General features: G+C 39.4%; 1 protein-coding gene across 8 annotated transcripts; it reads left to right on the forward strand.

Moving 5' to 3' along the window:
- Positions 1 to 990: 990 nt before the first annotated feature.
- LOC147641300 (uncharacterized) lies at positions 991 to 11,122 on the forward strand. Of its 8 annotated transcripts, XR_015269194.1 has the most exons (11): positions 991 to 1,203; positions 2,501 to 2,568; positions 5,471 to 5,619; positions 6,607 to 7,350; positions 7,446 to 7,650; positions 7,756 to 8,047; positions 8,162 to 8,486; positions 8,575 to 8,780; positions 8,979 to 9,346; positions 9,441 to 9,537; positions 9,625 to 9,814. XR_015269194.1 is itself a non-coding variant. In XM_086820328.1 (6 exons), the coding sequence occupies exons 3-6, from the start codon at positions 7,142 to 7,144 to the stop codon at positions 8,159 to 8,161; spliced, it is 735 nt and encodes a 244-aa protein (XP_086676454.1). In that variant the 5' UTR covers positions 991 to 1,203; positions 2,501 to 2,568; positions 5,471 to 7,141; the 3' UTR covers positions 8,162 to 8,302. The 8 variants fall into 8 exon arrangements, 3 of the variants coding, with proteins under 3 accessions (XP_086676454.1, XP_086676438.1, XP_086676446.1); XR_015269197.1 differs by having other exon boundaries at positions 5,471 to 7,350; positions 8,575 to 8,787; XR_015269195.1 differs by lacking the exon at positions 2,501 to 2,568 and having other exon boundaries at positions 5,471 to 7,350.
- Positions 11,123 to 21,336: the final 10,214 nt, after the last annotated feature.

Genomic DNA, 21,336 nt, shown 5'->3' on the forward strand with positions numbered 1-21,336 from the left:
TTAATTACCATTAGGGTAATTAATCTTTCCTAATTAAATAATTAGGTATAATCTCTCTCTAAAAATTAGGGTTTAGAGAGGCCTAATCCATGAGAGAGGATTAGGGCTAATATAAGTAAGCAATTTCTAATATATAGCCTAATTCTTAAGTAGAATAGAAGAGATTAGAGAGATTCCCTAATTCTAATCACATAATTAGGGTAATTATGATTAATTACTCTCTTAATTAGAGAGTTTCCTACTAATCCTACTTAATTTAATTAAACCCTAATTAGCCCACACACTTAATTCCTCATTTGCATAAGAGGATTAAGAAACCCTAATCATCTCTCTCTAGGGTTTTAGATGAAACCCTAGAAATGGAGATTTAATTTTTGGGGTTAGGGTTAGGGTTACTCATGGAGAAGATGGCTATGGAGTACCTTGGAGTAGGAGACCCTTGAGCTCTTCTTCTTGCTCCATAATTGAATGAGAATGAATGAAGTGGACCCCTCTATTTATAGTGTGTGTAGGCCTAGTCACCTGCCTAATCACCTGCCTCATCATCATCCACATGGCTTCTTCTCACTCTCTCTCATGCCACATACCCCCCCACAAGAAGGGCGCCTCCATTTTTCTCTCTCTAGCTGACACCTAGCATTCCATCTCATGGGTAATTTTAGACCCTTCACATTTGATTTTGAGTGGGACCCAAGTTTGGCATATGCACCTTGCGATTTGCGCAACTTTCGCATACGGACTCCGATCGCCTTGAGACCGGACTCAAATTCTTTCCCAGATTCAAGGCTTCTGTCGCGTATTAGAACATGGCAAAGGTACCCTTTAACTGGTGATTTAAAACAATATTACTTTATGCCAAAAATTACGACAAAGAGGGATTCGCGACAAGATAAAGTTAACTTTAAAATTCTCATTGCGAAAGACGTTCAATTTACAAGGTAAAAAGGCTTGGGACATTACACCTTCGCATATCTTATGGTTCCTATGCTTTCTCACACCTTCGCATATCTTATGGTTCCTATGCTTTCTCAGCGTCTTTGACAGGCTATTCTCTTCTGGTGTCTGAGCTGGCGAGCATCCTGTTTAATCCTCATGTGATGCATGAGTTGGCCTCTCTCTTGATTCGTGTATAATCTGTGGACTTCTTTGAAGATAAGCTGTCAAACTCTTATCGTCTGATTGACCGCCGCTCATGCTTCTCAGGTAGAACATATCTACTGGTACATTAAGTTGTTTTTGGCACTGCTTGTTGATACTCTGTACTTGCTGGTTTGTTACTTTGAACTTACTAGTTTTTTGAGGGGTCTTAAAGTTTGGTATTCCCGAGTTGTATGATTATGCTTCCTATACAGAGATTGTGCGTTTATGCGCATTTTTTGCTGTTGTCAAACTTGTTTAGTCTAATTGATTGCCGCTCATGCTTCTCAAGTGGAGCATATCTGTTGTGATACATTAATTCGTTTTTGGCATTGCTTGTTGATACTCTGTACTTACTGGTTTTGAGGGGTCTTTGGTGTTCCCGAGTGTTATGATTATGCTCCCTACACAGAGATTGTGCGCTTGACATCTCTTCTGGTTAAGGCTTTTAGGATTACGCTCCCTACACAGATATAGACTGTGAATTGGTTTGCATAGGGCAAAAATAACATGGACTAATTGGTTTCTGATTATTCTAGTGAAAGCATGTAAGGTTTATTTGTATTCTCATGATTAGGATTCTTCTTGATACTTACACAATCCCACCATTGAAGTGTTTGACGATGATGGCCACACAGGTATGTGTCAAGATTAGTATCACAACTCTGAGAGTTATAAGGGAATGAAATATTGTAAGTATGGTTCATCTCTAGTCTTTATGATATACAAACTTACCAGGCAGATTTTATTCTACATTGTATAAATGGTTTTTTTTGTTATTCAAACCTTAAACCTCCTGTGAGGGCCTTGAAAAGGTGGTGGTGATTTGGGTAAGTAAGCCTATACAAAGGAGATGCTGCTGAATTTTTTGCAGGATTACCATATGATAAAAACGTATTTGAGTGTATACTCAGCTATCCTTTGCCTACCATAGCCTTCTCTAGTAGGCTAAAAACACGCACTCACTTTTTAAGCAAGAAGATAGCGCATAATCCAGGATTCCTGTCTGCTACGTTTTCAACCGATTTGGACTTACGGTCTATCATATGAAAGATGCCATGGTTGGTCTCTCCTTCTTGTCACCCATAAGTTTGTTGGTGGTTTCACTTCATGCGCATACACAATGGGCTGGCTACCTTTTGCTTAATCAGCTACCTTTTCATTGTGTTCTCCGTCCTTGCAATAAACGTCCTGAACATGGTGATGACAGGACAAAATATGGGTTATTGGTGGTTTTAACCCAGGCACTTATGAGATACTCTTATAAATACTAATATTGTCAAAATGTGTTTGGTGATGTTTTTGGTTCATAACTGAGGCTTAACTTGGTAATAACTAAAAGGATATGCTGTTTATGGTGAAGGTTTGGATGTATCCTGAGGTTATCACAGTTGTTCTGATTGATATATTGACGGTCTCTGTGAAGCTCTGGTAACTACTACTCATAATCCAGCAGTAAAACCAGGTTCTTGTTGTTGCTTTTCTTGACTACTTACTGTTTAACAAGATTCGGCCTTGGACTTTGAATATGAGTAATTTAACTTGCCTTGAAGACCTCCCCTTTAAATTGACTAGCCTTGTGTTTACAAACTACTTACCTGAGTGCTATTGGCTAGCCTTTACCTGATTAGCAAGCTGCCTGCAACTTATGATAGGATAACATAGTTATGCAAAGCTACTTGATGTAAACTATCTGTTTGCTGACTTGGCTAACTGCGGAGAGTCTCATTGATGCCAAGGAAGTGAGAAACATCGCACTGGAGAATCAAAAGCTCACATACACACATACAGTGACTCTCTAAACATACATCCACACACACACACACACACACACATGCACACATATTTGGGTTGGTTTCGTTCATTTGAAGATGTCTAATAGAGGATCTAAATGTACAGATGCAAATATATATTCATTTTGAGTGGTGCTGTGATGTGTAAACACGGTACATTCTCTGAAACACATTTTGACACACAAATACAAACATAGACACACACACACATACACACACACACACACACACACAGACACATGCACCTTTCGTATGATTAGTTAAGAAATCTGAAAATTATAGTAAGCTACTATACAGGACAGGATGAACGGCTATATAGTCATGTTAACAAGAACCTAGGAAGTCTTATTTGTATACTACGGGACGTAGTTTGATTTCTTGGCATTGTTTGATAGATTGGGCTGGTTGTTTTGATATGTAAAGCCTTAATCCTCACGTGAGGGCCTTGAATAAGGTGGCCGTAAAATTGGTATAGTAAGAAGAAACAAAGAAGGTGCTGCCGAATTTTTTGCAGATTATAATCAATTGTCGTTGGTTATGCAAAATATACTTGTTAACACACACACTAACTTACTAACGAACCACGCTTGTTCGTATAATGCATAGCTCGAAATATGTAATGGTTGATAAAAATTGCAGCTATGAAAGTAATAGAGTGATACAAATCGTTTGTAGTAAATAAGGTAGACATAACTTTATAATTTTGCTTCTAGATTGCATCATACTGTTGAGGCTTTGATTTGTTGCTTCATGATTTGTTTGGATTGTTGCCTTAAAGCTCCCGTGAGGGCCTTGCGAAAGGTGGCCAGATTTTGGAAATATTCAGAAAATACAAAGGAGATGCTGCAAAATTTTTTGCAGGGCTTACTTGTAGAGTCTGCATGTGGTTTGATTGTTGTTACATCACATTTGTTATTTTGAAAAGTTGAAATAAATTTTTGGTATAAAGATGTTGATGAATTTGATGTTCTTTACCTTAAACCTCTTGTGAGGGCCTTGCTAAAGGTGGTTGTGCTTTGGATACGTAGTAACCCGTACAAAGGAGATGCTGTGGAATTTTTTGCAAGAGTACCATATGTTAAAGAGAAGACCATTAGTGTAAACCAATAATGCATGATGTTTTCTGGCCAAATGCATGGATTGTATTACTGCCTGAGCATATAGGTTTAATCCTGCATAATATATATCTTTGATGGCTGTTGGTATTATAGCATATGGTTGCTAATTACTTTAAAAGCCTTAAACCTCCCGTGAGGGCCTTGAGTAAGGTGGCAGTATAATTGGTATAATAAGAAGAAACAAAGGAGGTGCTGCCGAATTTTTGCAGTTGATCACCATAGTTGTTGAATATGCAAGTATGTTGTGTTTTTTTACTCCACTAATTGATTACTACCAAGGCTGTCATAACTTGATTATGGCTGGGGGATGGATCTCTTTGCTCAACTGCCCATCTTCTATACCACTGATGTTTGGGTTGTACCTTGAAATAATGCAGCTTGCTTGATGGTTATACCACAGCTTAGGGGTTAGTTGTGTTTGTCTACAAAATTCTGGCCACTCACCTATCACACACTTTGCCTCATACTTTGTGTGTTTCTATATTTACTATGGTTCTTATCCCTATAGAAGGGGCATGTAGATTATGCTCTACACCGACTCTAGACCACTGTGTTGGCTTAGTGATTGAAGCATAAATTGCTAGCTTAGAACTTGACTTGCCCTCTGGAATAGTGCTCTACTGTAGGACATAGCTTATAACTTAAGTTGATTTTTTAGTAGCACAGGTTAAGGTTTTTACATATGCAGGCGACCATTAACGCCCTATGGTATTGACGAGGCTGAACTAGAGTATAATGCCAGATGTTTTGAATAAATTACTTATAAACTTATCCCTTTGGGGTATGTACAAACCGAATTTATGATACATCTTTGGATTTTCTTGGCATGAGAAGCTAACTTTAAGAGTGGAAATTATTCTGGTGAGGATATGCATGGTATCCAGTAGACTTAGTACCTATGATGGTATTCAGGCTCTCTTTTTGTTAAATCAAGGTGGTATGCTCACATTGTTTAAATGTTCACATTTGTTTTGATAGCAAAGCTTGATTCTTGGTGATTTTGTTTGGTAGCCTTAAACCTCCTGTGAGGGCCCTTGAGATGGGTGGCAGGTAATTTGGAAAAAGGAAGGAAATACAAAGGAGATGCTGTCCAATTTTCTATAGAATTCTAACTTTTAGTCACCATACTTTTTACAAGAAAAATGAATGATAAAACAATGGTAGATACAACACCTAATCTCACTAAGATCTTGGTTGGGTTGCTAGTTCTATTGTAATTTTTGACACTGATAACAAGGGGAAGAGGTCATTGACACCTGTCTTCCCAAGTAAATACTAGCAAGGGTACTGATGGTCTTCTTGTGTTTTTGACACTAATTTTTGACACTGATAACAAGGGGAAGAGGTCATTGACACCTGTCTTCCCAAGTAAATACTAGCAAGGGTACTGATGGTCTTCTTGTGTTTCTTGGATGGTGGCAGGTAACAGGTCTCTTCCTTGGAATTACTACAGCAACTATGGCATCAACCACAGATTTTCCAGTACCAAATGCTCTTCTAGGATGATATAGTGTTCTCGAAACTAAATCACTCATTCATATATATTACAATTACGATTTAATAATTGAAATGTAATGTTTTAATATCTTGTATAGTGTACATTGTATTCTATTAGTGATTAATATCCATGATTAGATAAAGTCGATTGTATGGTTCTTTTAAAGAAGGGATGTATAACATAAACACACACACACACACACGCACGCACGCACACATAAACACACACACGCCCACGCACACACACACACACACATACTCTATTGCTCTCTCTCCATCTCTCTCTCTCTATCTCTCTCCTCTCTCTCCTCTCCCTCTATCACTTCCTCTCTCTCTCTCTCTCTCTCTCACACACACACACCCTCTCTCTCTCTCACACCCGCATTCTCTCTCTCTCTCTCTCTCTCTCTCTCTCTCTCTCTCTCTCTCTCTCACTGCCTCTCTCTCTCACCCGCATTCTCTCTCTCTCTTTCTCTCTCTCACAAAAATGCATTCTCTCTCTCTCTCTCACACACACACCCATACACACGCACACAGACATACAAGCCCTCTCTCTCTCTCTCACCTGCATTCTCTCTCTCTCTCACACAAAAATGCACTCTCTCTCTCTCTCTCACACACACACACCCATACACACGCACACAGACATAGAAGCCCTCTCTCTCTCTCTCACCCTCATTCCCTCTCTCTCTCTCTCTCACATTACACACACACTCACATTCCCTCACTCTCTCTCTCAATACACACACACCTGCATTCTCTTGCTCTCTCTCTCAATACACACACCCACACAAACATTCTTTTCCTCTTGCACACTCACATTTTCTCGCTCTCACTCTCACACACACACTCACTCTCACACATAGTCTGCGCACATGAGAAAAAATTAAAAAAGGTAGGTTTATTTTCTTTTCTAATTAACGGCAAATTAAAGGAATAATTGTAGCATTTCCTACTTGCTTGCTCCTAGAGCTAAGCTTTATTTCCCTCGTTTTATAATGTTGGGTACTTTTTAAACGCTGCGTTTTTTGAGAGGGTCATTCTTATTTTCATGTGTGCAGTCCTACATACATATGCACATTTTATTCTCTTGCTCACAACTACACACACAAAATGCGTATACGCCTTCAATCGAAGGGTGGCGACAATGTGGAGGAGATACAGCTCTCCCAAGAATCTATGGCGTCGCAAGTCGCAGCATCTAGCGACATGACAAATGCGTCTGGCACGATTGCGACGGAGCGTCCGTCTACAACAACTCAGGATGCCGTCACAAATGTTCGTGAAGAGGAGCAATTGAAAGAAGACTATGGGTAGGTTGTTGATGACCACATATCATCAAATTGGGTGGACAAGCATACGGTTGCCTATCAACACTTGCTTCCAAGAATCCCGTTGTGTCGGCTTCTACCGAATCCTGCCATCCGCACGAATGACGACTACATTGAGGAGTTGTTCCTTAGTGTACAAGAGAAGACATATCAACCAACAATGGCATGCTTCATTGTGTCCGAGCGATTTCCGGGGCAGGATCATATTCCGATGGACCAATGAGGAGCAACGGGACATGACCTTCCCCTATCTTGCGAGTTCGACATGATTATTGAGGGGATCAAAGAATGTAAACACATGTCCAAAAAAATGTTCATTGTGTGGGATGGGAACCATCGTCTTCGCGCATGGAAAGAATGGTCGAAAAGAGTGAAGGCCAATAGAGATATGATACCCAAACTGGAGTGTACTATAGTAGACTTTGCCGAGCACGAGGAGGCCGAGTTCTATACGGTGTTGGGCATGAAAAACAAGTAAGTGATCCGTCTTTTATGTTCAATGAATTACATTTTTTAGCATGAAACAACAACTATAACAAAATATTATATTATATGCTATATGTGTGTAGAGTTACTACTATCCATGTGCCAACTACACCATCACATGATATATTTATGATGCAAAAGGTGGGACTAGCGAACCCAAGGTCTCTCCTAGAGAAGTTTAGTGACGAAGACCATGCATGGACCAAAAAGTGTATAACATGGCGAGGTCCCAACAAATCAAAGTGGTTGAAGCTCCCCATGGCACTCCTCTCACAATTACTATTCAAGGTATTTATCTTCAAAATTATATTGTTGTGAAGACATAACTTTATTTGTGATTCTCTCCCTCTCTCTCTATCTCTCATTCTCATATTTCATGACTGTGCATTACAGTCTGAATTCAATGCCACATACAAAAGCAAGATTAGTGGCTTGCCAGAGAGAGGGTCTAGAGATTACTTTAGTGCAACCGACTTGTATGATAAAAACTATGCAGATGCTCTAAAAGAGACGGAGGCAATCTACGTAAAGAAGGGGCATGAGCTTGCACATATAGCAAACCTTGATAATGGCAAGAAGTTCTTTACAAAGGTGATATCATACAGGGGATGTGGCGAGAAGACCTCCAAGTTTACCACTGCAAAGCTAGTTGAGATTGCCCATGTGCCCATGTGGCCAATGAAGAGTGAGTATAAAGTTTCACTTTCTATGCTTGTTGCAACGTGCGTAGTTATTCTCACATGTGTTGAAAAGTGTTATGCACAATGCAGGAAATGCAAGCTCTTGTCCATTTTGGTAGGTGGGGAGTTTTCCATGAGAGACGCACAGATGCCTCTTTCAGACAAGGCTCTCATCTCTTGGTTGTGTTGCCATGTTTATTGGTACCAATTCGTTGAGTACACACTCCAACTATATCAAAAGTTGGAGGAGAGCACACCAGCCTTAGTTGATATGCATGCACGAGCCACTCAGGATTCTGGTGTGGGTATTGTGGAGGCACTAAAGAATTATAGGAAGACACATTTTGACAAGGCTTTCCACTATTGGAAAGGAGCAATGCGAGCCACCCTTGATCCAATGCAACAACCACACTTGCCATGCACGGCAAGGAGATTGCTATACAAGTATGTTTTAACATATTTCAATTAGAGCATACTCTCCCTATATCTTTCATACGATGTGTAAAGTATCAACTTCATGTAATCATGGAAGGTGGTGGAGAAAGGGGGTGGAGCAAAGGATTTCCATTCCAGAGCACCCATCAGATGCTTGGGTAATTTCTGAGAGAGAGTAGACCAGCCTATACCCTGATGAGTGGATCGATGACTTGCGCACGAAGGAAGCATGGAAATTTTGTCCATGGTGGCTCGACTATCCTGATGGAGAGTTTCCCCCTAGCAAGGCAGATCTCTATCACAGTGAGTGGTATTGCAAAGCTTTTGTGATTACTGAATAATTACTCAAGTTTTCATGTTATGCATGTTTGTAGAACGTCTTGAAAATACTCATGTGTGAAACTTGCACATTAACATAGATGCAAATAGCTCAAGAATTGTTTAGACACGTATGCCATATGTTATTCATTTTGTTGGTTTGCAACTTGCACTTTAATATAGATGCTAAGAGCTCAAAGAAAAGAGTACCTCCTCCTCCCAAAGACAACGGCAAGAAGCAAGTTCCCGAGCATGCGGATGCACCTCCCTCAAAGGAGGCATCAAAAAGAAAGGTAAGAAGTCACAACAACAACGACCCAACAAGAGAGGACGGCCTGAATGGGAAGGCGATGATGATGAGGAGAGTGCCGATGAGAGTGTCCCAGCTCATCATGGGCAAAATGAGAGTGTTCAAGCAGATCATGGGCATAGAGGTGGAGATGATGGTGATGATAACATGGAGACCAAGCAGAGTGCCCACTAGGAGTTGCATGGCAGAGGTGTGGGAGAGCATGTAGTCCACAATGAGGAGGAGAAGTTACTTGGATTCAGTAAGTAACAATCAACTTACTTAAGTTTAAGTTGCATTCAACAAATCCGCATACATTATTTTATAGAATATATATATATTTTTTATATTGCCAGATTTCTTTCATGAGATGATTGACGCCCTCCACTTGGGTCTATGCTCCAACATTATTCATCTTCATCACACACTTATAGGAGCGAGAAAAAAACACAAGTGAGATCTCCAAAACTTTACCTTCTAAAGGACCATCTGTTGTGTTAAGTACCTCTTAATCCACTGATGTTTGTGTGTGTGTGATAGGAATTTGAATATTCTACAAAGATTCTTGGGTTCTTTGACCGCTCACGGTGTCATGGATGCCAGTGATAGCATTGGCGGCTTACGCTTGGTATGGGCTGACTTTCCTACCCATCTTTCTTTGACCAAGTTACCGCCAGTAGTTCCTAGGTGGAACTTCTTTTCGGAGGACCTTGTGAAGGCGGCTTTTACATTGGCTACAGAGTTCCTTCTTCTAGATGGCACTATGGTGTGCACTTTATGGGTAGAGCATTTGGGACATGCATGCAGGGAAGCTGAAGCCTGCAACTTAAGTTGGATTGTACAATTGTACATGCAGCTTCCCCAAAACATGTACCTCATACAGGATGATGGAGCTGAAGGGGTAAGTGAATATGTATGTGAATTTTTTAGTACATAGATATGTCATAGTATGTGAATTGAGACCCCCTAATGATAACTTTGTTATTTGTGGTTACACTAGGTGTCTATATTGATCATTGCCATCTTTATACGCAACTCAAGTAGTAGCACAAATTGTCCATTATACGACCGCCATTTAGGGGATATCGCTGCTAATACAGAAGGGTTTGAGGTTGATGAGGATATCATACAGGAGGTCAAACCACAAGAGGGGACACAACCATATACGCTAGACATTCACAACAACCCCATTCGATACACTGAGGAACGCAGTGACGCTTTTGGAAGGTATGATGCTTTGATAAATATCATATAGTATGACAAACATGCCTACTAATTCTTGAAATAATTCAAATTTTGATTAGAGATTCTTTAACATTCCATTGCATTTCTTTTCACAAGCGGTTATTGGGCACATTCACCCGCCAAGGAGAAGCCGTCTTGGATTGTTTTGCTGGCACAGGGACACTTGCTAGAGCTAGCAAGGCTTTGAGTAGACATTGCATTAGTGTGGAGGTAGATGAGGGATGCTATAATTCTTGCATAAATCCTATTGTTCATTGTCCTAATGATATTGGACAGCATTACTTCCATGGTGAAGTTTCAGAGTAGATTGTGCACAGCAGCAACAGCCACAGCAGGATAGGGACACCTCCCATGTACCCATATATCATGGGCATCCTCAGCATGACAGGGACACCTCACTTGTACCCATACATCATGGACATCCTCAGCAGGATAGGATCACCTCCCATATACCCGTATATCATGCGCATCCTCAATATCATATTCCCATGAGCCCTACTAGGTCTATTGGTTCTTCATGGACACCCGGTGTTCCATTTAGGCCTAGATTGCCTCCCTTGCTACCCATGCAGCTCTTTTGGATGCCCTTATCATCCGCTCATCCTGGGGTGGTAGGACCTCCACCACATGGTCCACATCCCATACCTCCTCAACCCCTACTTCCGCAACCCCTAACTCCTCTTGACCTTCCTCCTCACATGCAGCACCATATTTGATGCCATATATGTACTTCATAATGTTGATTGGCATAATTCAAATTCCTCTCTTGTGTTGAGGTACAATTATTTTACAAAGTGTTCATTGAAGTGTGTTTTTTCATTGAAGTTAATACTAGTTCTTTGCATCATAGTTATTAATGTCTTTAATGTTTATCAAATGTGTTCTTTCCATTGTACCATTACGAAAGCTCTTTGTTTCAATTCTCCCTCTACAAATCCATATTCTCACCTTAGTCAATTATGAGGAGTTTTTTTGGCTGTGGATTGAAGTGATAATTTATCTACTACAATCCACGGCCAAACAAGCTTTTTATCATTGTATCTCTAAGCATGTCACCTTCAACTTATGTTATGTCTTTTTGTAAGTAGAAATATGGAGAACCTTGCGTACACATACATATAATGGTGTTGGTTTGTTGAATGGTATGTAAGGTCCTCCATATTTTTACTTACAAAAAAATGAGCAAAATGAGCAACCTCTCTTCATATTGTCCCACTATTAAGCAACGGGAGATGAAGATGAGAGAGAGAGAGAGAGAGAGAGAGAGAGAGAGAGAGAGAGAGAGAGAGAGTCTATGTGTGTGGGGGAGAGAGTAGATCAAAAGAGAGATGAGAGAGAAAGAATCTTGAGGGAATCTGCTCGCTCGATGCCAAAAAAGCGCTCGCTAGAAAATGCTCGCCAAAAAAATACACCCGTCTATGCCCAGTCACTTAAAAGAGATTTGCAAGGGTGATTTGAAAGTGATACACACATCCTTTAAGTACAAAGGGGGAGGGAGAAGAGGTTGGATAATAGCAAAAAAGAAAAAAGTATAGAAATTTTTCCAAAAGTTAGCGTCAAACTTCTCGTGTGTAAGATTTACGTCGCTGCGAGTTGTTTGAATCCCATATTCAAAATTTTGGACAAAAATCAATTTTCCCATACTAAACTCATCATAGGAAACTGACAAAAAATTTGCAAAATTTTTCCCTGAAAAAGTGCGCTATTTTTTTGTGCCAAATTGTTTGGATGTCTTCAAAATGAGTTTCAAGAGAAGTTTGAGAAAAGTCCAAAATTTTGAATTTTTTTTTTGAAAGTTTCTAGACATCTAACCATATACATCCCAAGATGAGAGAGACTATAGAAGCTGATGCTTAGAATAGAACATTAATGCAAGAGAGCATATATAAGACCCAAAGCCGAGGTATGCGACGGGTTGAAGAGTCACTCTTTGATCATCTATTTGAATTAAGCATGGAAACTCACTCCTCAAATCAATCAAAATCTTACGGAGTGGAGCTTGCATACGACAAAATATTAAGGTTTGACTTGGGAAACAAACATGGAGCCAATATCTACAAGGACTTCCTAGGTAGAGACGTACGTTCACCCTTGCTTCATGGCATAGCCCGGCACCCCAAGGCGTGGAAACTATGCTTTCCCCTAAGATAAGATACTTAATCTATTCAGGTACCCTTGGTTCATGGTACAATCTCGGCAACCGTGAGGCCTGGCAGATTATACTTTTCCCTAAGGAGAGAAAGAGAATCTTATGCTACTCGTGTTAATGCTAAAATTGTTGGAAAGCTACCTGACGCATTGGGTCCACCCATTCGTTAGAAAGGTGCCGTTAAGGAGACTGATCTCCCACTTTTCACCCTGCATGCACTCGTCATGGGTTATCTAACTACTACCACACTGTTTTAAACATTTAAAAACAATGGTTCCTTTAGGTTATTTTTGATACATTGTTCATTAAAACATCCCTTCAAACAAGTATAAAACATTAAACTAGAAGCTTGAATCATATACTTGACAGTATATTTACATTGCTTCGTCGAAGAGACCCCCAACCTTAGGTAAGGTGTGATTCTCGCTTGACCATCTCTAAGAAACCCAAACATGGTCGGACTATCTAGAATCCCGATACCCAACGACCAGTAACCATGGTGAAGGGTCTAATATTAAGGGATGCCCATCTTAACTGGACGTGCTCCATCCTTCGCGGCGTTGTGCTTGCACCCCAGTCTCTTCCATCAAGAAAACGGCAGCTCAACTACCTCGGCAAGGTTGGCCATAAGAGGTAGGCTAAATCTTTAAAGCTTAAACACTCGCGACGACTGAAACTGTCGCCTTCTGAGTGCCTCGACCGCAATGCCAATCACGGTCGACCATTTGAACGTCCAGGTTGGTTAGACTTGTCTTTAGACAAGAATTATTCTATCTCCTACCTTAGTCTACGACCAATTAAAATTAGGAAAACATTCTTTTCAACTTGAAAATACAATGGCAACCATATGATTTGTGTTTCAATTAGCCTCGGCCAAGTTAAAGGAATTGTTCACATTCCTATGGTCATTGGACCGTCTAACCGTATATGCATATGTTAATTTAAACCATAAAACTTTAATGATCAAAACAACTGGGACAAACCTCTTGAACTATGCCTGATGGTGTCATCAAGGGAAGTTTGGTCCTTGTAGTGGGAGTAGAACGATGCAAAGTGGCCACTCCATAAGCTGTCCCACTACGGGTTTGCCTAGAAGCCATCCTCCACAGATAAAAGCTAACTAAACTGCTTAATGGATTTATGTAAGGCTATCATGAGGACATTAAGGGATAGCATTCTAAATCATTCATAGCTTTATTAATTTATTTTCCAATCTACCTAGATATATGCCACCTTCTCAACCTTTGGAGAGGCCCAACCTTTCTCTCTCTTCTGATTAAGAGCATATAATACTTTTTCTTCCATAATAGGCTTCGTCCTTAGGTTAATTAGTATATAAACCTTAAGCTAAGGTTCATATTATCCCTTTAAACCCGTTTAGTGGCCTAAATTAGAAAGGCCAATTCCCCTTCTAAATTGGTCGCTAAACTAGCGGTTTTTTCATCTCTCTCTAATTTTTAAGAGTTTCATGCGTTAGTTCTTTGCTTTAGCTTGACCCATAAGGTTAAAATAATCTTAATACATCCCCACACAAGAGTTTGTGCTTAATTATCTAGAGTAATTGGTAATATAGCTTAATTGGGTCACTAAATTAGTAGTTTTCCACTATCTCTCTCTAGATTAGAGCTTGTTTATGGAGTTAGTTAACATTATAACATTATCATAAGATAAATTAACCCTAATTTCATCTCTGCACATGAGGGTTTCACTAATGATAAAGGGGAGGCCGCTAATCTTTCTAATTATGCGCTAAACTAGTCATAAAAAGTCACCTCTCTAGATTAATGAAAATACAGAGATGAAAAATTTATTTTGACATTATCCAATGATTAATTATCATCTAATTAACCTCTACACCAAATGATTAAGTCAATTGATCATGGGAGGTTAGCTATCTTTCTAACTATGTATAAAAACTGTCGTTAATATTTACCTCTCTCTAGATTAATCAAAAACTAGAGATGAGAACTTAATTTCAGTATGATGAAATAATGAATTAGCATCTAATTAGCCTCTCTATCAAAGGATTAAGTCAATTGATCATGTGAGGTTAGCTATCTCTCTAGAACTAGGCCTAATTAATTGCTAATTATATTCTCTCTCTAGATTAGCAAAAATACAGAGATTTTAAACTAAAATTTGAGTTGATAGGTGCTTAGTATTAGTCTTAATACACTCCGTCCTAAGAGAATTTAGCAAGAGATTAAGCGCTAATGCTTTATCTCTCTAGAAATAATTACTAGATTCCTTAATCATACAATTAGTATACCTTAATCATGAAAAATAAAAGAGGTTAAAGCCTAAGCATGCTTCAAAAAATCAAAATAAATTTATCAAGGTCTTAAACTCGTTATTTACACGTGTTTAAGACTAATCTTATTTTTCTCTCTCTAGGATTATGAATTAATCCTTGAGATTAGAGAATTTAATTAAGATTCATAATGAAAAATTAAGTAAAATGTGTTAGGAGGGCTGGTAGCTTACCTCTACAGAGTTGAGATTGGTGGGAAGCTCCAAGCATGAGTGTCTAAAGTGAGAGGAGAGAGGGTCTTTATATAGGCGTGGATCACTTGCACAGGCACCTGGGTCAAATGCACATCCCAATCGCCTCCCAAGATGGGGCGCCTCCTTTCCTGCTAGATTGGAAACCCTGCCACTAGACCATCCCCACTCCCTTAGCTCATACTTTCTAATTTCTTATCTAGGTAGGTTTTGCATTATCCCTTCTCTCTCTAGAATTAATAATTCTTAATTAAATTGGATGATTTTTGTTAAGGACTTGGGTTCTTCAATTAATTTGCAACCTTTCTGAGTCCCTGTTCATGGTTCAAATCATCTCCAAATCTCTCCATTATTGTTTGTATAGAGTATGAACAGTAGGGAGCTCGGGTTCGAGGAAGTACGAGAAATCCCTTGCTTTTCCTGCTTTTCCTAAATAATAGGAAATTTTTCTAGAAGTTGGAATTTTGTATTTAAGATTTGGGGATCACCAAGGCAAGGTCTAATAGTGTGCTTGCGTCTTTAAATCCCACTTTTACCGTACGTAGAGTGGCGGAACGACAATCGCTAAATTATAGCCGGTCTGGGCACGATGCGAGGAATTGGAATTCCACGGCAAGTTCTCATAATTTTATGGTATTGCGACTATCTTACAGTGCTTTCAAGTAGGTTAAGAGGGTCGTGGTATGTACATAAACTAACATCTTGGTTCCTTGGCCAAAAATTCGGGCCGTACTGGACGCAATATGACAAAAAACACAAGAGTAATGGAATGGACAGAAACTGAGCCATTTATTCAAGTATTGATGAAAGTTTATAAAGTAGGCACATTACACCCAGGCCATTTGTGCACACGGATGGCCTGGGTGCTAATGGAAACATTTGAAGCTAAACTAAACATTCACCTCACAAATTCTTAGAGGAGTTTTTTATTGAAAAAAATAAGGTTCTCCTCCGAGGTTCCTTTCTTCTCCTCATCTATCCTATACTCCTAGTCCATCTCTGCTTCAAGCGTGCTTAGCCAAGTTAGAGGAGTTTTTTAGTTTGTGTTTAATGTAAATAGCAGCCCGTAGTCCATCCGCATGCGCGCAGATGGCCTGCGGGCTTAGATAATGTGTTGATTAGGTTTTGATTACGGATAAGATTTTGATTAAGGCAATGTAATCAGGTTTTGATTAGGATTTTGATTAGGTTTTGACAAGTATTATAGGCAGGTTTTGATAAGGTTCTTGAAGAAATATAAGCCCGCAGGCCATCTGCGTGCATGCAGATGGCCTGCAGGCTTATATAATGTTTTGAATAATGCCTATATAATGCTTGTATAATGCGTATTAAATAATGTTTCTTATGTAATTTGTAATTAGGTATATATTGAGATAGGAGCCTGCAGACCATCTGCGTGCACGCGAATGGCCTACAGGCTTAGATAAGGTTTGATTAGGTTTGTATAACATGCCCTTTATTACAAGCCATATATTACGGGCCAATTATTATAGGCCATATATTAGGTATGTATAGCACGTCAAGTTTAAGAAGAGGCCTTCTACACCGGCTTCTTCGAGTTCCAGACAAATAATTTCTCGCCAATCAATCCAGATCCAAGAAGCCGGTTCGTAGCCTTTCAGAAGATGTAACTTGAGATGCTGTTGCGCGACGTACTTTGTGACAATGAACAACACCAATGCATCCAAAAGTTTCAGAGATCCCTCGACTTCCAATGCCTACACGGCCAATGAAGACGATGCTCGAGAATGAGCACCAAACTAGGTGGGGGAGAGTGTTGCAATGGCAACCACGCGAAGTGACAAGCGACGCAGCAAATAAATTTTTAAACCCCACAAGAATTTTGTAATAATTGAAATGTAAACTCACTGTTTATGATACAATCTGATAGATTTATCCTACGTAGTTAGTTACAAGATAGATGAAGCCCATTGGGCAACACAATGTAATATTTTTTGGCCGGACAATTGTAAATTAGTATGAAGGCCAAAAATGTGAGTTAGAAGGGGCCAATTTTTAGAGGAGATAAGCAACAACACGTGAGTTTTCTTGGAGCTCAAAACCGTGATTGTATCTGCCTCCTGCAATTTTTGCAACATTTGTAAGTGATTTTGCTGTCCTATCATTCATGAATGGAATATATTCTCTTTGCTCTTCACAAAGATGCCTTAAACTGTCAATTTGTCCACTGTAACAGCACTTTGTTAGTGAGTTAATTAAGTGTTTTGAGTGGTTAAATCTTGTCTGTTTTCGTGTCTAAGTATTGAAAAATGATTCTTGCGTGATTCTAGTCAGGTTCCAATCCAAAAAATTTGATTTTAGATTAGTGTGCGATTAGTCATTTAATTAAGTAATTAGTCACTAATCACTTCCTAGTCAAGAATTGAAGTTATGATTGTGTTCACAGGAGTCTTGTGAATGATTGTCCACAGTTTCACTCTATTCTGTCAAGGGAATGCCCTTTGTGTGTCAGCTTTTAGCTTTAGGCTAAGAGAGGTGATTAGCGATTTAGCATGATTAAGTGAGTTCTTAGAGTCCACAACTGTGACTGTCTAGATTCCTATAGATTGCATAGTGCCTGACAAGCTTATGTTGTTTCCATGCCCTAGCTGGGTAGATTCTTTGCGTATTGACATATTGTGTTAGTGCGTAGCAAACTATGCTATTTTGTCCATCGCGCGGCAACCCGCTAACAGAATGTCAAAAGAGAATCTAGGAAAGTGTGGAGCTCATATGCACTTGGTGACTAGTATCAGCATACTATGTGCCAAACCAAGTGATTCTACATTCCACAACTTGTTTTGCATGATGGGAGATTGCCAGCAATGGGGACCGAGTAGGCTTGTCCTCTGTCCGAGAGAAAGAATTGAAACTTTATTTGATCTTATAGTGAAGGTGTTTGAAGACATCTACACCAAGGGCACCACAAAGAAGCGCAAAGATCTTGTCATTAAGCAAATTAATTGCAAGGACTTCATAAATATGTTTGAGAGGCATATGTGTTTGTATATCAAACATAGTTTTATTGCTTCTTGGCAAGCTCAAGAATTTAGAGACTACCTTCAAATGTTTTCAAATGATGTGGTTATATCTATAATTGACTCTCCTGAAAATTATTCTTTATAGGGATAATGTAAGATACCTTTGTAAGCAAATCCACTATTATCATTATCAAAGTATATTATCTTTAGGTATCTAGTAGCCCTGTGATAAAATCTATGCCTATGCATTCCCACTTCATCTCTAGAATTTCTAGTAGCTGGAGTTTTCCTGACATCTCAACTCTTTGTGCTTTGACCCTTTGACAAGAGAGGCATTCCCAAATGTAACGAAGAACATCACCCTTCAATCCTATCCAATGATAACTTTTTCTAATGGCATTCAAGGTTTTTGCATAACTTGTGTGTCTTGAAGTTGGGCGATCTTGTGCTTCATACAAGATAGCCTTTTTCAAATCAAAATCCTTAGGAACTATCTCTAAAATAGAGACACCCATCACTACATGTGAAATTTCAAGTTGGGTTTTGTCCATCATAAGAAACTTTCTCCTTTCCAACAATAGTTGGTTGTGACTTGTATTCAGGATCCTTGAATGAGGCTTTCTTGAACCAAATGATAATGGGGTTATCTGCTACTCAGATAGCATTAGGAAATGATTTACATCTGAGGAAATCTACAATGACATTGTCCTTCCTTCACATATAAAGAATGTCAAAATTGTACTCTTATAGTAGCTTGACCCATTTGTGTTGTCTCATGTTGAGCATAGGCTAGGTGAATATCCACTTAAGGCTTTTGTGATCTATAATCAACTAGAATTTATGGAAAAGAAGATAAATCCTCCATAATTTTAGGGCATGGATGACAACTAGTAGTTCCAAATCATGAGTCGTATAATTCTTCTTGTGCACCCTGAGTTTTTTGATGTGAATGCAACTCGCCTCTTTTCTTAAGCTAAGATGCCTCCAACTACAACTCCACTGGTATCGGACCACCTCGAATGATTTGGACAAAGTCTCAACACATTAAATATGAAGAAGTCATAACATAGTCTTTGAGCACATCAAAACTCTTTTTGTGATATGGCTCCTAGTTTACCTTACTTTCCTTCTTCAAAAGGTTGGTTAGAGGAGCAGCTATAAGAGAATAATCCTGGATAAAGGTTCTATAGCATCTTGTAATGCTTAACAATTCTCTGGGATCACTCAACGACTTGGATTAAGGCCAATCAACTATGTCCTTAACCTTAGCAGGGTTAATGGAGATACCATCTCTTGAGACACAATAAAACCAAGATACTCGATTTGAGGAGTGAAGAATGTACACTTGATCTTCTTAGCATACAACTTGTGTTGTCACAAAAGTTGTAGAATCTTGTGCACATGCTCTTTATGTTTCTCTTGTGTCTTTGAATATATCAGAATGACATAAAATAGTACTAGAATAAATTTGCCCAGGTAAGCGCTAAAGATATCTTGCATTAATTGGTTAAAGTTACACGAGAATTTGTCAATCTGAATGACATTACATTAACTTGAAGTGCCCATAATCGATGTTGAAAGAGAACTTTGGGATATCCAAATCCTTTACCTTTATATCATAATACCCAAATTTGAGGTTGATTTTGGAAAACACCTTGGCTTTGTGTAGCCCTTTGAGAAGTTCATCTATCCTTGAAATAGGATATTTTTTCTTTAGGAGCACAAATCCTTGTTCTAGAAGATGCGTTAACACTAGTTTTGTAATTGGACACTTGAGGGTTCTGAGACTCTAAAGTGTCCTACTTTTCCACCAACTTGTCATAATTATTTGGTGAGTCTAGAAACTAAATTTATATGTCATGCTCATTCCCTAGGTCAGCTATGAGGTAAAACACACTATCAAAGTTTTTCATGCAAAAAATAATACATAATTTAGAGTTTGGTGAGAAGTATTAAGATGAAAAAAATGTAAAAGATTAGTGTACTTTTAATAAAAATACATTAAAATGATCACCATTTCTCACTAGATTAAAAATATTCAATTTCCAAGGTTTTTGGATAGAAAAATACGTTGTTAGGATTTTTTTGAAAAACAGGTTTTTTGCTTGTAGATGGAGCATGGATGTGCTTATGCATCTAGCTCAGTGTGTTTGGTGTTGGTTTTGCTAGCAGAATAAGCCCAACCTCGTTTGAGTAGGTGGAGTGCAGGTTTTAGTTGATTTTAGTAGTGTTTGAAGTTCTCTTGCAGGTAGGAAGTGGCATGGAGCAGGTGTTTGATGTTTGGTGGACATGGTGAGAATCTTGGAGATGCCAGGTACATGGGAGACAAGGTGCATGCCTTGGGTGCATTGAGGACAGGACAAATGTGGCTTGTACATGGCCGAGACAGGTACCCTATCTTGGAGCATAGTTATGGAGGGCCAGATGATGCCATGGATGGTGGAAAAATAGGTGCAAAAGATTGGATTTGTCATGGGCTACGAGGCCCTACTCTTGGTTTTGTGTTTGGAGCTCGGAGCTAGAAGATACGGCCTTTAGAAGATGACTGGTTTTTACATGTGCAGGAGCAACCTTGGAGTTTGGTGCTTTGGTCACGGACAATGAGCTTGAAGCAGAGGAGAGAACCTTCTTTGAGGAGCATGGACGGAAAAGTTTTAAAGATTATACTCTTGCCCGGGACACTGGGAGTGGAAGGAGCGAAGTTTGTACAATGTGGAGCAAGCATTAAAATTGAAGACTAGGAAGCTTGGAACCATGGTGGAGTTGGGAGAGTTGGAGAAGGTGGAGATTTTTAGGCAAAACCCTAGGTATTGGGGATCCCAATTATCCCACATAGGGAACAAGGGTTGAAAAAGGTCATGTTGTATAGGTAAAGGCGTGGAGCTCCTATAGTCAAAGCATGAGAGAATGGAAAGTGTGGGCGTGTGGAGAGCTCATGGGGCGCTTGGGCTTGGTGTTTTCACACTGGGCGGCTGGGCAAGGTCCCTCTTGGGCGTGGGCTAGCTGTCCCTTGGCCCTTACCTTTTGGTAGAGGGTGTGCACACACTTCTCCTCAAGCAACCATCACGGCACCATTGTTGATGTGGCAAGCTTGATGTGGTGCATAATTTGACATGAAGTATATGATGCATGGACTATGGTATGTATGATGGATGGTCTCCATTCCCTTGGCCAATTCAAACCAATAAGGGCCACCCCTTCTCCAGTTTCAAGACAGTTAAGGGCAGCTTCACACATAGGAGATTGCATGCATGCAATTAAGCAAAAAAAGTGGTCCAAATATAGAAGATGCTTTTCCAGGTTGACACCATGCAAAAACAAAATTCCATGAGAAGAGAGAAGATTTTTTGCAGCTCTAGAGCTCCATTTTTTGCA

This window comes from Cibotium barometz, chromosome 2, assembly GCF_041138505.1.
Source record: "Cibotium barometz isolate CiBa-2024 chromosome 2, ASM4113850v1, whole genome shotgun sequence".
NCBI lineage: Eukaryota > Viridiplantae > Streptophyta > Polypodiopsida > Cyatheales > Cibotiaceae > Cibotium > Cibotium barometz.

Bases quoted from the DNA above. Each gene is read 5' to 3' on its own strand.
- LOC147641300 (XM_086820312.1), top strand. From the start codon at position 9,455: ATGATTGACGCCCTCCACTTGGGTCTATGCTCCAACATTATTCATCTT. The intron at 9,538-9,624 runs GTGAGATCTCCA...TGTGTGTGATAG, and splicing joins GGAGCGAGAAAAAAACACAA to GAATTTGAATATTCTACAAA. The intron at 9,986-10,084 runs GTAAGTGAATAT...TGGTTACACTAG, and splicing joins AGGATGATGGAGCTGAAGGG to GTGTCTATATTGATCATTGC.